The 16,668-nt window shown below is 36.3% G+C and overlaps 1 protein-coding gene across 4 annotated transcripts in view; it reads right to left on the bottom strand.

Moving 5' to 3' along the window:
• Nucleotides 1–16,668, bottom strand: part of CDH12 (cadherin 12) — a 1,005,284-nt gene that overhangs the window by 91,851 nt on the left and 896,765 nt on the right. For 3 of the 4 annotated variants that reach the window (XM_027605549.2, XM_027605548.2, XM_027605551.2), the window contains one exon: nucleotides 2,204–2,323. The exons of the other annotated variant lie outside the window; for it this stretch is intronic. In XM_027605549.2, the coding sequence (XP_027461350.1) occupies nucleotides 2,204–2,323 (120 nt within the window). The remainder of the gene's footprint in view (nucleotides 1–2,203; nucleotides 2,324–16,668) is intronic. 4 annotated transcript variants of the gene reach the window in all.

The following is a 16,668-nucleotide window of genomic DNA, read 5'->3' as shown; positions in this document are numbered from 1 at the left end:
CATTAGAATTCATCTCAAGTTGATATTGAACAAGTAAAGCCAAGGGGACAGAAAATGTTTTGACTCATATAATTATTGTCTGTCTGGTATTAATTTGACTATAATGATTATATTCTTAATCTATTCTCTATGCTTAAATTCATCTTTGTATGATTTTCTCTTACTGTTCAGTTAGATACTGACTACATTTATAGTTATTTCATCAATATTAATTCCTTCTTCTTTCTTCTGTCACACTTATTCTGAGTACATAAATTCACCTATTCTATAGAATTAATCACTACAAACAACTAAGTGTACTCTAATACCCAACCTCCCCTCCACCAATCTCTGCACACACCGCTTTTTCTTTTTTCTTTCCCCTCTGACTCTGAGGAACGCTTCTCAGAGGCCGAAGAGATCTAAGACACATATATTGCTCTTAATTCTGTTTCTAGTTAGATTATCCATTATGGGAAATGCGGAAAAGATGGGTAATCATAGAAGAAGAAATAATCCATAATGTTTTCATCTAATAAAAGGACTTATTATATTTTAGATAATTTCCCTTCAATATTTGTCTATATATTCAGACTGTTGTTCAAACTGTCTTCGTTCTTCTGGAATTTTGTACCATCATAAACGTCATTGAACATCTTCCCCAAATTCTTTCCTCAACAACTTTTCTCTTTTTTTTTCTACAAATATATATGATTTCCCACAGTTAAGCAACAACCACAAAGTTCCTTAACACAGATACTGTCAAATATCTTATCTTCATTGTCATACTTCTTGAAAATAACTCAGAGTATAGGTGTAACTTCTCCATCATACACTCAGTTTTCACATTTAACACTCTTTTAGTTTCTGACCCTCTTTCCAAACCAAAAGAGCTTTTATGTCCTAAACAAACCTTTCTAGATTCTCTTCTTAAGAGATTGATGCTGTCCTTATTACAAACTACTCTTTTTTAGGTTTACAAAAGGAAGCAACTTCCTGCCTTATTCCCATAACTTTTTGCTGATTTTTGTCCCTCTATGGGCTTAATGAGAAGAGTAGAAAATGAGAGAATAACAGGTTCATTTGCAGAAAGTTTTCACAGGTTCTCTGTTCCTATTTAGTTGACTTTCTGTTTCTAAGTGACATTAAAACTTGGCTAATCATTAATTAACCTGCATCTAATTGGTATGCCAGATTTTAGCAAATACTTATGGGGAAATGTTAATTTTGAAATGTTAAGCCTGTTTGAATACATAGTGTCTGAAATTAAGACTTTTCAAATTGATATCATTCCTTAAAATTTATTTACAAATTTAAAAAGTAACATTAGTACATTAACAATTTATTTCATTATTGTAACCTAATGTAATAAATAGTATTGAATTCATTCAGAAATATAAGATAATGTGCCATATAAGAGTTTATAAAATAGCTGTCTTTGTGGAGTTCTGTTTTAACTGTGATATGGAATACCTATTTTGATGGTCAGCATGGCCGGATCTCCTTAAAAACTATCTAGTGTTCAAAAAACAGACTCTCTAGAGAAGAGGGACCTCCTTTTATTTGAAAGGGAACACAACATCTTCTATGTGCATAATATCCTGCCCTTTCTATACTTTTCAAAGATTCTTATATATTTGGCTCTGAAAACCGCCATTCAAATGTTTTGACTTAAAAATTAGACTAGTTTCAAAAGCATAGACCAGAAGAATTAGGGATCTTGGTGTTTCAAGTCTGTCAACCCTTTTTTCCCCTCTGCTAGACGCAAAAGTCTCTATTCATCCAAATCCAAATCAATTATCCATAACTTTGATAAATACAGCAATAGGCTCCGTGATCCTACGGCATGTTGATAAAGCCCCACACTCCATATAATCGAACCTAAACAAGAAAATTTGAAATGAGATGCTATTATATGCGGAAGAATCAAAAAGAAAAAAAATGCCCAGGCTTTTGAAAATTTACAGCAAATCACATAGGGAATCTCTAACTTGGGATTGGAACTTGACACATGTATGTGAAATGGCTTACATTTACACAGGGGTCAATCCAGAGGAAATGGTTCTGCAGCCACAAAGGAAGATCCTATCTTCCTTTGCTTCATGTACAGCACTCTGAATCTTTACTGCAGTTTTAGAATAGGTAACTTCCCATGCCAAGATTTAATTAAAGTTTAAATATTTGAAAGGGGTGGTGATAATGTTGTCTCTAATAAAAAAATTACCTGTCTTGGGATCAATAGAGAAATAAGGTTGTCCCTGAAGAATGCTATAAACGACTCTGGCACTGTTTCCATAGGTCGGGTCATCCGCGTCTGTGGCCTTGACCTGGAGCACATATGCACCTGGAAAATAAGACAGTATGACTCTAGCATCTTTGTTTTACAGAGCTCAAGGTCATGGTTTTTAATATGCTGGACTCCATTTTTTTTTTTTTTTTTGAATTTGGCATTACTCAGTGATTCTGAGAATATATGGTGCCTCTGAGAATGATGTAATTATGATAACCAAAATGTTGGGCAACAATATAGCTGTTAGTGCAAATGATACATATTTTAAAAATCTATTTTAAAAGCTATGTTCATTTCCAGTAGCTAGATGATTGAACTGAAAGTCATCATGATAGCTTTATTGATTTATACACCAAAGGAAACATGACACTGCTTACATTAGCTCATTTGCTTACTATAGATGCTCTAATTTCATGATTAGGTTATCAACAGAAAAACTAAAAGGTTTGAAGATTTACTCTAGAGGCTGTAAGTAATTTGCATTGCTTTTTAAAAATCAACAACTACATACTAGCAGTAGGAAGACTTTAATTAGGACAGAATATTTGAGAAATTGAGGAACCAAAAGTAATTGCAATTACAGCTCCAGGAGCACCTCTAGGCCTCAAGACCGAATTAACCTAAGGATACAGTGACATAGGGAAACATTAAAGACAACCCAAATTCTCTGTATCTTTTCTCATGTTTTGAATAAGAGAAGTTAAAGGGAGATTTTTCTTGTATCCTTGTCTTATATTTTCATGGTCACAGTTCAGTATTCCCTAAGAAATTTTTGACTATATCTTCATATCGTGTTCAGCATTATTATACTGAGCTGAGAACAAAGTAAAACAAAAATTATCAAGTTCGATATAAATAAAATCAATATGTTGCTAATGGTTAGAAGGAAATCTCTACTGAGCACAAAGGGAGTGATGCGTACACCCAAAGTTATAGGATGGACAGAACGCTCCTATTCTTGGAGGCATTCAAAGTAACTGCTCAACTTTGGGAACAAAGGTTTCTCCTTTCCAATTAGTTATTCATTCAGGCTTTTCCTTTCAGGCAGTACAAAACTGGAACAAACTAAATCTTAAAGGTTTACTTGCAAACTAAGAGAATGAAACATCTCTTCCTCTCTACCTTTTTGTCTGTTTGTTAGGATAGTAAAAAAAAAAAATTAAAAATGATAACTTTTAGTAGACATTCAATAGCAAATGGCATTGAATAGGCATTCAATACCAAATGCTTTATCTTAAGAATGCTTTTGGTGAGTTCTAGCTATATCAAGAGATGAATGATAGGTTTTATTTCAACAGTCTTTCCCAGGAAAGGAAACTTCTAGAAGGAAAGTAGGCAAACATTTCTGAGATGTCAAGAATGATAATGCCCCTTATCATCCACCATCACCATCATGATCATTATCAATACTTACAACATCATTAATAATTATTTGACAAATAGGAATTAAGAACCTATATTAGATAGTCATCAAAACTATGTTAACCCTAATGTTGTAGGAATGAACGGTTGCAAGACTAACTTCCCCTCTTTCCTCCTTTCTGTCACACGGTGATTTTCCTGGTATGACCTGGATCATTATCATCACTGCATTGTACATGGGCTGTATAGGCAAAGTCGGCAAATATTAAATAATTCCCCAATCCTAGGTAGAAATGTTGTAGTTAAAAAGCTGTGGATTACTCTTCTTTAAAGATATATTTGGGGGCATCTGGGTGGCTCAGTTGTTGGGCGTCTGCCTTCGGCTCAGGTCATGATCCCAGGGTGCTGGGATTGAGTCCCGCATCGGGCTCCCTGCTCCACGGGGAGTTGGCTTCTCCCTCTCGCACTCCCCCTGCTTGTGTTCCCTCTCTCGCTGTATCTCTCTCTGTCAAATAAATAAATAAAATCTTTTAAAAAAAAGGTATATTTGAAGAAAAATTATCTGCTAAGAAGTGTTTTGTGACAAATTTTATAAATTATAACCTAACTCACACCATATGTTCAATAAAAAAGACAAAGATGTATAAAATAGGGAATATTTCTTAATACACTCTTTTAAATATTTGAGTTTAAATTTAAAATGATTAACATAAAGCATTTAAAACTCCTTTTGGAGGAAACTATTTTTCTGTATACTTAGTTAAGGTTCATATTAATATTAAAAACAAAAATGTAAAAGGAATGATACTATATGATTCATCTTTGTCTTTCTTATTGAGCATATGGTTATAGCAGCATTATCTATAATACCCAAATTATGAAAACAGCCCAAAATCCATCAACTGATGAATGGATAAAGAAAATGTGTGTGTGTGTGTGTGTGTGTGTGTATGTCTCTCTCTCTCTCTCTCTCTCTCTCTCACACACCCACACACACACACACACAGACACACACACACACACACACAGGAGTATTACTCAGCCATAAAAATGAATGAAATCTTGCCATTTGCAATGACATGGATGGAACTAGCGAGCATTACACTAAGCAAAATAAGCCAGTCAAGACAAACACCATATGATTTCACATATATATGGAATTATTTAAAAAGGATTTTACTTATTTATTTGAGACAGAGAGAGAGAGAGTGAGTGAGTGAGTGAGAGAACACACAGGCAGGGCAGAAGGAGAGGGAGAAGCAGACTTCCCTGTTGAGCAGAGAGCCCGACATGGGGCTCGATTCCAGGACCCTGGGATCAGGACCTGAGCCAAAGGCAGATGCTCAATAGACTGAGCCACCCAGGTGCCCCATATATGTGGAATTTAAGAAATAAATGAGCATAGGGAAAAAAGAGAGAGGCAAAGCAAGAAACAGATTCAACTATAGAGAACAAACTGGTGGTTACCAGAGGGGAGGTGGGTGGGGAGATGTGTTAAATAGCTGTTGGGGATTAAGGAGGGCACTTGTGATGAGCACAGGGTGATGCATGGAAGTGTTGAATCACAGTATTGTACACCTGAAACTAATATTACACTGTATGTTAACTAACAGGAATTTAAATAAAAACTTTAAAAAAAGAGTGCCCACTCAGTTACAGTAGAAATTATCTTCAGCTTAGTGAAAAGATTATTCACGAAGAACCATACGTTATTTGAGAGCTCTTAGAACTGCCTCTATAGGTGCTTACAAGGACACAATTAAACATCATTATATCAGCTTGTTTTGCTGGATGCTCCATGACATCTTACAAACTGATGCAAAGGACGGAGATTCCCTTCATTGGGCAGACTCAGTTATTATCTGGAGCATGTAAGTCTCAAAATAATACCTTCTGCAGTGCTTGGATGGTACAGGAGTTCCTGACCCTATTAAACACTAAATACCCAAGAGGTGGGAGCAGGAGGTTACACCTGGGAACACCTTTAATATGCAACAAAGAGACAATATAATCAATGATGGCTGCAAAAACTGGAGAAGTCTGCTGGTATGTAGCAGTCATCTTGGGATTTATTCTCTTATCATCCAAATTCAGAGTGACAGTGTAACCACTCCAAATGTTGAAGTGCAGAGAGAATGAAACTCACAGAGAAATCATTCCTTTATACCCAGCTGGAGACAGAGAGTACAATATGCAATTGAGAATATTGAACCAATTAATTTTCCATGTAACACTGCTCTGATCCGTAGTAAATTAATTCATGTAATTTTTTAAAAATACAGCTATTATGAAAAAAGGTTATTTTATAGTAATAGTTAAATTCTAAATTTCAGGCAGTCACTCTCTATATAAGTTAATATTATATATATGTGCACATATGTACAAGAGCAAGGGACAGGAAAAGTGAACAGTGAGAGTTATAGAAATATCACCTAGAAGGAACAGTCTTCAGGAGAAGTCCATTTGATATAAACTGCAACTAAATAAGGGTTTCACTAAAATACCTAAATACTTTAGAGTTAATATGAGAACCAATTTGTATAGAATTTTTAGTGTGCATGTATGTATACGTCAAAATATATTTGAAAAACTAGTTGCATTTTGTAAATTCACAGTTGTAATATGATGATTTCAGGGTTTTTTTTTTTTAAGATTTTATTTATTTATTTGACAGAGAGAGAGATAAAGAGAGACGGAGCACAAGCAAGGGGAGTAGGAGAGGGAGAAGCAGGCTTCCCGCCGAGCAGGGAGCCTGATGCGGGGCTCGATCCCGGGACCCTGAGATCATGATGTGAGCCAAAGGCAGATGCTTAATGACTGAGCCACCCAGGCGCCCCTCAGTTTTTTTTCATATGAGAATGTCCTTTATGTCAACAAGATTGGGCTTATATAAAATGGTAGAGAGGTGGGAGTAGAACTGAGCCCTAAGTCACAATTTCTGCCCAAGTAGATATTAACTTGCTGATTGAGTCATTTCTTCTTTCAATCAACAAATGTTCAGTGGTACATACCATATACCAGGTACTATTCTCAACCATAAAAAGCAATGTGTTGCATAACTATTTATTCTGGTAAATCCACCTCCAGCATGATAGTTCTATATTCTATGTATTTTTTACATTTGGGGGTTAAAAATACTTGCTAGAAACACATTGAAAATATAAGTGGATTATGGGGCACCTGCCCCATAATTTTTTAATTTCCTAGATGTATAAAAATATTCTACTCATTCAATATGTTCTTTGCTTTTTATCATCCTTCAACTGTCTCAACTGGTCTGGACCCTCACTTTTCTAATTGCAAGGCTGAAAGGTACTTAGCTACTCTGGAGCTGAGGCTCTTTCATGCCTCTGTATTCTTGCCCACGCGCTCCTGCTACCTGGAGCGCTTCTGCCTCCACCATCTGGAGAAATCCTATACATCCTTGAAGTCCCAGGTCCACGGTCACCTCCGTGAATGCTTGTTTTTCTCCTCCCAAGCAGACATAATTTGTACACTCCCCTGTATTCCCAACAGTCTTAATACATTTTCATTTTTTGAAACTCAGTTCATTATGTATTTTTTTCTCATGGACTACAAAACCTCTTACATCATCAGCCATTCCATATTCATTCTTTTTACATCCAGTCTGCCAGGACATAAGTCCCAAATAAATATTTAGCAGTTGGATACATGCAGTACTCATATGTACGCCCAAAAGACACACATACTATACATACCGCACTTTAAATGGAGACCTGGCAGTTAGTTATGGCCTTTAGAGTACTTTATGACACTATGTTGTGAGTTTAACTTATCTTGAATTTCTAAAGTACATCACCTTTCTCACTTAAGAAAGCAGAACCAAAATGAGTGACATTACATTAAAAAAAAATCCCATAAGCAAGATTTAGCCACAATATGAAATGCAAACTTAAGGGAAGTTAATACATGTTTCTTTGCTGAATACTTTTAACCCTTCTCAAGACTGAACCATAAATAGGAAAAGAGAGACAAATCATATCAAAAGAGACATATAACTTTCTTTCGGCTTTTGCCTTATGGATACATTGCATTATAACCAAGAAATAATGCAATTCCAGTTAGAAAGGTGTAGAATGACAAATACATTGACATTTCTTTCCAAAGAGAATTGGAAAATAAATGTACATTTTATTACATAAAAAAGGCATCCAGCAGCAGAGAAATGTAAAGCAGAGAGGTTTTTTAGAATCAAGTTAGAAATCAGATGTGTGTGTGTGCGTGTGTGTGTGTGTGTGTGTGTGTGTGTGTCTGTCCATGCACGTGAAAAGATCCTACAAAGGAATACTATCTACTAGTATCCTACAAATACTATTACACATTGAAACACGAGGTCTGTTAAAGCTAGACTTAATTATAAAGTAAAATTGAACGTGGGTGCACAGCAGGTGAGTTTAGTCTTTAAAGTAACTAGGTCTCTAATCAATTTTGCATTGGAACTCACTGCACTACTCATGAACTCTTGGCTCTTAGCTTCCTTCTATGGATTCTCTTCCTATATTGGCCCTTTAAAGTTATAAATGGCTCCTCTATCCTTTTTATCTTCAGCAAGGGCTGCATACGAAGCTTTTACAGGGATTACTGAGAACATTGATTCCTGGGCCTCCATCAGAAAGTCTAATTTAAATATTTTTGGGTGTGCCAGGTATCAGAAAGTTTTAAAATCTTTGTAGATGAGTCTGATAAGCCAAGTCCTACACAGTTTCGCCAATTAGGAAAGACTGCGCTACTTGCCATCACGGTTATTGTTTTTGCTTCTGGAGCTTTAAAGCCGATGTTTCAATCCTACGTTGACCTCTAGCCAACTGTGTGACTTCAAGCTAATTACTTAACCTCTCTGTTTTAGTTTCTTCATATGAAAAGAAGGTGAAAAAATAGTAACCATCTTCTAGCAGTATTAAATGAGTTAATATTGATAAGGAAATTATAATAAGTTTTCCACATAGTGGAAATTCCATATTAAATATTCCATATTTAAATGTATGACCCAGAGATGCAGACATACTTACTGTCTGTTCTCCTGCTCCACACGTGGGGTGACAAGACTCAAGTACGTAGCACTAGCCCAATCCCTGTCCTCAAGTCCTGCATCTTAATATACGAGGATTATACCTTATCTTCTAAATGTGGGACAAACATAATTTTGGAAACTGTGTTTAGAATACATTACAATACAAACAAGTAGACAATGACTCTGTTGCCCCCCTTTGTTAGAGACCCAAGAAAGAAAAAGTTTGTACACTTGTTAAATCTGCCTGAAGTAATCAGAACGTTTAAAAGATTAGAAAGATAGATGCCATGAAAATCCCCCACGGTGGATTGTATGCCCTCTTGAACTGTACTTCTATGGTAAGAGCAGGAAATTTGGCTTATACCACTCTCAATTCTGACTCTGCTCAGCCTGGCCACAGACCAGGCCTTGGCACACCCAATGTTTTGACATCCACTTAGGATTTGGTATTCAGTCCAAGGACCCAAAAGCACTCGAAGGTTATAAAATTTTCGTTCCAGATACGTGCTAAATATTTTAGACTATAACATATTTACACCTTGTGATTCAAATGTACTTTGATGGATAAGTGAATCCATTTTTATGAGCGCTTTATCTCTCCATTGTGTGCCAAGAACTTTATACCACATACACCAGTAAAAATGCAAATGACTGCTCCCAGTGACACACTAAATTCCAGTTACCAGTGATGATACAGTGTTGCCTCCATGTGCCCAATGTAACTGGAAATTCCTTTCATCAATGCTGTCAGGAAATTCCATAGAAAACATGATGAAATATATGAGTTTGGAATTCATTCATTCAGTGGCTCTCAGGTATAATTCTCTAAGCTTTGTATTTTTTTCAGTGTGGTACTGTATTCCGAAGGATAAAAAAAATTGCTTTTGATTAAATGCAGTTAGCCAAGATGTTAAGAAGCACTAATGTGATTAGTTACTTAACACACACTCTACGCTCTTAAAATATTTGTTTTTATTTGATTGGATGATTCTGCCATGTTAAGGGTAAAAAAAGATCTCTATCTATCTACCCATCTACAGATCTTCCTCAGCCTACAGTGAAGTTAACATCCTGATAAACACATCATAGGTTGAACTTTTCATAAGTTCAAAAGACATTCAATACCCCTGACCTACTGAACACCATAGTTCAGCCTAGCCTAACCTAAACACACTCAGAATACTTACATTAGCCTACAGTTGGGCAAAGTCATCTAATATAAAAGCTATTGAGAGATTTTCTGTATTTATCTATCCTTCCATCTACCCATCCATCATGTATCTATATGTCTATTGATCAATCTATTTATCTGAATCTAGCTTCCTGTCCATTGACTTAGTTAGCTTTAGTAAAAGAAAAAATACAGATTGTATAAGGATGTGTGTAGGGGTGTGTGTGTGTGTGTGTGTGTGTGTGTGTGTGTGTGTGTGTGCCAGCCAGAAGAATTGGATCCTAGAACTAGCTCTGTAATTAAATAGATATATGATTGTTTTGCAAGTTATTTCAATTCTGTAAGAATAATAATGTAATTTAAGTGGATAGTATGGTAATCCACTCCCCGAGCAAATCCCATCTAATCTTAAAACTGTCTGTATAGGTATTCATATACCACGATCTCCCTCAAACTTTCATGTATGTTAAAAGAAGCTTAACTCCCATGACGGCAGTTGGCTCAAGTTTAAACTGATAAATACAAGCATTTTTTTTTTCTGGTTAATGATGAATATTTAAGAAGTGTAAAGGTAACCCATTTCCAGCCTATAATACCAGAGATGTTTGTTGAGAACTTCTGGGAAATGCTCTCTTTCTCTTCTTCCCTGGAAGCTGGTGTGCAAATGTCTGAAATTACTACAGCCATTTCAACACCCTGGGGGAAATGTGACTAGAGACACAAGAGGCCCTAAACTTGGGAACCACAGGAAAGAAAATGAGGAGACTTGATCAAACCTGGCTGAAGCTCAACCTCCAAGCATTTTGATGATTTGAGACCATAAACTCCTTTTTGTGTGAGACTTTTTACTTTGACTTGGATTGGGATTTTTTTTTTTTTATTGCTTCCAAATTAACAAAATTTTGGCAAGTCACTTAAACGCTCTAAGCCAGTTATTTCAAATTAAAGAAGGAATATAAATACTTGGGATCACATGGAACTCATTTATGCCTTAACTCATGAGTTAATGCATGTAAATTGCTTAGCATAATAACCGACACATAAGGAGCCCACATCAAAGTGGTTGTTGTTAAAATTCTTCAACTTTATAATGAAGGGGTAATATTTTATTGTTTCCTTCTAATTCTAATAATTGGTTGTGCAAATTGAAACAAAATCCAATCTTAATGCTTTTCAAAATGCCTTTCCCATTACTGTAGATTAATCTTTTGGTTATAGGATTTTGAACCTATTACTGCTCTGTTCATATCCTTCAATGGTGTGCTATATGAATCACTACTTGCTATCTAAATTCCTTCAAGACTGTTCGAAGTCTGAAATCCATCTATGTTTTCATTCTAAAATTTAACTACTCAGCTTCTCCAAACCTTCTCTTTGGGAAGTCTGTTTTACCTACTGTCCAACAAAAATCAGAGCTCTGCTAATTAATTTAGGGGTAACAAGTCTGAGCCTCTCATCTAAGAATTAAAATCATATATGTGGAACATAAGGAATAGAGCAGAGGACCACAGCGGGAGGGAGGGGAAAACTGAATGGGAAGAAATCAGAGAGGGAGACAGACCATGAGAGACTCTGAACTCTGGGAACCAAACTGAGGGTTGCAGAGGGGAGTGGCGCGGGGGATAGGGTCAGCAGGTGATGGGTATTAAGGAGAGCACGTGTTGTGATGAGCACTGGGGTTTATATGCAACTATGAATCGTTGAACACTACATCCAAAACTAATGATGTACTATATGCTGGCTAACTGACCATAATAAAAAATAAATAAAAACATATATCTGAATTTCATAAAGGTTTTGCAAAATATAAATTAAGCTATTATATGCATATCATCTCCTTCTGGTTTCTTCCACTACTGCCTACACCCAAGCCACTTCACGTAATCCAGTAAACTGCATTCCTTAAGCTTTCCAATACTGCTTCTGATTTACTAGTCTTTCCCGCCAAGAGTGCACGGTGCTCCTCATGTTCACCTGGAGGAGTGTAAGAGGTTGTCTGGAGGCATGTAAGAGGTTGATACAAATCTCTCTCTCCAGGTTGCCACCAACTATGGCTGGTTTCCTCAACATTATTTATTCTTGGCTCTGCCCCTTCTTCTGTGATCACCATTTCTCAGTCTTCTCTACAGGCTCCCTTTCTTCTCCCTGGCCTTCAAAGGTTCATGCACGTCAGGTTTTCTCTCAATCCGCATGCCTAACTCGACACTTTCATTCCTTATTAACCTCTGGGTGCCAACGACTAGATCATCATTTACATTGTGCAGTTTCTGACATAACAAAGTTGCAAGTTAACTGGACCAAGGTATGCCTAATTTCTTGTTTGCATTCTAAATATTTTAATAACTTATGGCTTATACCCAGGGCAGTCTCTTTCCCTGACTAAGCATTGCTAAAATATGCTTGTCCCCTCCATTCTGCCACTCCTTTTCTTCAAAATTTTATTGTTTCCCGCTTGAATTATAGTGTTACAATATTTAATAATCTCCCTGTTGCCTACCATAATAACCTACCATCCACCCTATATATTTATGCCACATTTGTTTTTCAAATTGTAAATTTTATTTTGCCCTCAGCACGATCCCTCATGTTCTTTGGGAATCTGCTTCTACCTACATTTCCAGGTTCATCTCTAGCCACACTTCTCTGCTGCCTTAATACAATTTTACTTCCCTACAACAGAGTGCTACTTCATTTCCTGCTCTTTACAGGTTTATCATGGATGTCAGAAATGTCCTTTTTCACCCAGGCGAACTGCAGCCCAAATTAAGCTCTGGCCTCATAGCTCCTCTTTCAGAAACTCATTTCCATATGTCCACAGAGTGTCTAGTTTCACGGCTCTGCTCTTTCCATGAGGCAGCAAGCATCACATACAGAATAAAGACTCTTTACAGTTCTTTTTGGAACCCCAGGACCTACTGTAGAGCTTGGTACATAATAGATACTTAATATATGTCTCTTGAATGAGAAAATTAAAAAAATAAGTCGGGCATAGAAAATATTTTTGACTAGCTGATGTTAGAAGTTCACAATGAAACCTTCTTAATATCCTTTCACTGAGGCAAAAGGTTCAAAGGTTCCCTCCTGTCAACAGTTATGACAGTGAGGCTGCTTTGCTGTCCATTACAGAAATCAAAAGAGCTGCTTCAAATCAAAAGTGCCTTGAGAACTCTAAAAACCAGTGCCAAAAGAATACAAGAAATCAATTACTTGTACTTCAGTCATCTTGACACATCAAACCCTGCTAAGTCTACAGAAGAGTGTATAATTCTACTGTTTGAAGGAAAGAATAAACTTTTGTAAAAGCAAGAACTATACTGAGGTCACATCTATGGAAAATTATTGTAATAAATAGCAGTTCACACTACCTGGAACCAAGTGAGCTCGATTATTGATTATTTCACAAACTCAAAGACATTATGACCACATGACATGGCACTATTTGCAAAAATGCTCAAGAATCCACATGTAGAGTGATAGACAGTGTGTATAGCTATGAAGTAAGAATAATTATAGTCATTATTGTTTAAATAATCTTAGCTAATAGAGAAAGGAATGTTATTAGTGTGTAAATTACTGTGGTTTTATTTTAAGGTTTTGTTCCTTTTATGTTGCTGTGGTTAATTGCTACAATGATTTAACCTGAGGTTTGGTTTTAGTAATTGCTACAAAAAGAGAAGACTCAGAAACCTACTTGTTGTTTTTTTTTAAAGATTGTATTTTTTTGTCAGAAGGAGAGCACAAGCAGGGGGAGCGGCAGGCAGAGCAGGCAGAGGGAGAAGCAGGCTCTCTGCCAAGCAAGGAGCCCGATGCGAGACTTGGTCCCAGGACCCTGGGATCGTGACCTGAGCCCAAAGCAGACGCTTAACCGACTGAGCCACCCAGGCGTCCCAGAATCCTACTTGTTTTGCTAGATTCATTGTAACCCAATTTGTCAGAGTAGGATGTGCTGTAGCTAAACAAAACTCAAATTTTATTAGATTTCATATGCTTTCTTTTGTTTAATTTAAATTCAATTAATTAACATATAATGTATTATTAGTTTCAGAGGTAGAGGTCAGTGATTCATCAGTCTTATATAATACCCAGTGCTCATTACATCAAGTGTCCTCCTTAATGTCCATCACCAAGTTACCCCATCCCCCTGCCGCCCTCCCCTCCAGCAACCCTCAGTTTATTTCCTATGATTAAGAGTCTCTGTCTCCTTCTCTGATTTCAACTTATTTTATTTTTTCCTCTCTTCCCCTATGATCCTCTGTTTTGTTTCTTAAATTCCACATATGAGTGAGATCATAAAAAATTGTCTTTCTCTGATTGAATTATTTCACTTAGCATAATACCCTCTAGTTCCATCCACATCGTTGCAAATGGCAGGATTTCCTTTTTTTTGATGTCTGAGTAGTATTATGTTTTGTATATGTACCACATCTTCTTTATCCATTCATCTGTCAATGGACATCTGGGCTTCTTCCATAGTTTGGCTATTGTGGACATTGCTTTTATAAACGTGGGGTGCAGGTGCCCCTTTGGATCACTACATTTGTATCTTTGGAGTAGGATTTCATATGCTTTCTAACAGAAATTCTCCCAACTGACATACAAATGACAATGGTTAAGCCAAATAATCCTATCTCATTTTCTTTATTTATAAAATGTGAGTTTTGGAATAGATAGATTCCACTATACAAACACATATTGTGATTTTGGACAGAGGAACTAAATTAAATTGATCCCTGATCAAGTTAAACTTTAATTAATTTATCAACGTTGTTCACTTCACATACATTTTCTATGAAATTTTCATTTCATATGATTCTCTCTTGAGAATGAAACCTACGATTTAAATTTTAAGGAGTTATAGTTATCTTTCTCATGGTGATATATAGTTTCTTTTGTAAAAAACTTTAACAATTGGACATGAATCTTAAAACTCATTGCCAAGAGAAAAATAGCATATACATCACCATTACTTTGTAGAATAGCAATCTGTTTATTAACCACTTTGAATTTTTCACAGTAACACACAAAAATAAAGACAGAAACTATTATACCACTAAACTATAATTTCAATGCATACTGTATGGAACACTGAACTTACCTACACAATATATGTCAACAACTTGGAGGCATTCCTGTTAATTAAAGCAATAAAACTATAGATGATACTTGAAAATACAAGTTTGATGACAAAAATAGAATTAACTATGCCATTATTTCCAAATGCAACCTATCGCTCTTGGTTTTCAATTCCATTATTTATCATGAAGCTTCTTCCATTACACTAAAATGATTCCTTTTCAATATTTTGGTGACTATATCATTATATGAGATTTTTCATATATAGTATTTTTTAAAGAGCTTTCAAGTTGTAAGCCAGCCGTAAAATAGAGTGCAGATTAAAAGATAAAAAGGGATTAAAAGTCTAAGAGAGAATGAGTTAGAGCTAGATGGGGTTACTCATGAATTTATTTTATGACCCAGCTGAGGAGGCAGAAAAGAAACCAAATGAAAAGTGGGCAGACAGCAGGAGACGATGCTCCAGGAGAACAAGAGTGTTCAGAATAATGAAGTCACAAATTCGATTCATGTTTGATTTAAAAGGTAGACTGGAAACTTGGCAAAGGGCAATTTGGGGGCATAATTACAACTTATGGGTTAGTGGCATTAAAAAAGAAGCTATGAGAAGATAAATTTCAGGAAAGGGTTTGACGTCCTTGCGTGTAAAAATCCGGCAGCTGGTCAGAACCAGTCCTTAATGCACGCTGGAACTGTCAGAACCAGTCCTTAATGCACGCTGGAACTGAGATTCAGTTTAAGTTTTCCTCTTAGTCCCCTGAACCTGAGGCCACATTCAGCAGAAGGTTCCACGTCTTTAAGGGTTTGGATAGCAGTTTAGTCCCTTCCCTAACTCCCACCCATGAGTAGCTGTGACTCAAGTAAAGTCATACTTACTGCTGCTTCGGTTTCCTTTCATTACCTTGTCTAAAGATCCTTATGGTTCCTTCCTTTGGAGTGAGGCTCAGAAGTATGGATTCTTTCCTGTATGTGACTTTAGGGCACTAACCAAAGTCTTTTGTGTTGATGAGAATCATTTTCCCACTAGGATATTTTACACATTTTCCTTTTTTTTTTTTTTTTAATTTTTTGAGGGTCCCAGTGAACTCCATCTCTTAGGATATTCTATCTCAGGAGCAAAGCTTCAGTGTCTCAAGGCTTCCATCTCTTAGTTCTGAAGGGTGAGATTTTGCACTAAGGTGCAGACTTAAGCCTTCCATAATTTCCAGAACACAGAAACTCAGAGACCGCAACCCACTTATCTAGTGACTGGCTCTAAAGATACACATCACCAGGGGCCCTCTTCATTTACCCTCCAGGAAGAAGAAAAATTCCATAGATTTTCATTTATAGGGTATCAATTAAGTGACTGTGGTTGTGACAGCTAATAGTATACTATGTACTGAGAATATAAGAATAAAAAAGAAGTAAAAACAAACCAAAAGAAAACTGCCCTTAAGAACGAATATTCAAAGAATACTTAAGTTTATTTTATGATTTCTTTTGTGGAAATCAGAAAATTATTCTCTTCTGCAGAGCCCTCTTCTTTCCTAGAAAAAGGTTGCAATATGCCAATTAATATATACAGATTTACTGCAATGTGTTAAATTTCACAAAGAACATTTTATACGCATTATTTCACTTAATGCTTGAAACCATCCTACCTTCTATAATTAGCTCCATTTTTACAAATGCTAAATTGCATGTAGTAAACTGTGGAGCTGTGAAAATTCGGGCAGCTGACAACAAAGCCTTAGCCTGTAGCCACTACTTTGGACTACC

The sequence above is a fragment of the Zalophus californianus genome, chromosome 5 (genome assembly GCF_009762305.2).
Source record: "Zalophus californianus isolate mZalCal1 chromosome 5, mZalCal1.pri.v2, whole genome shotgun sequence".
NCBI lineage: Eukaryota > Metazoa > Chordata > Mammalia > Carnivora > Otariidae > Zalophus > Zalophus californianus.
This window is presented reverse-complemented; position numbering and strand designations above follow the sequence as displayed.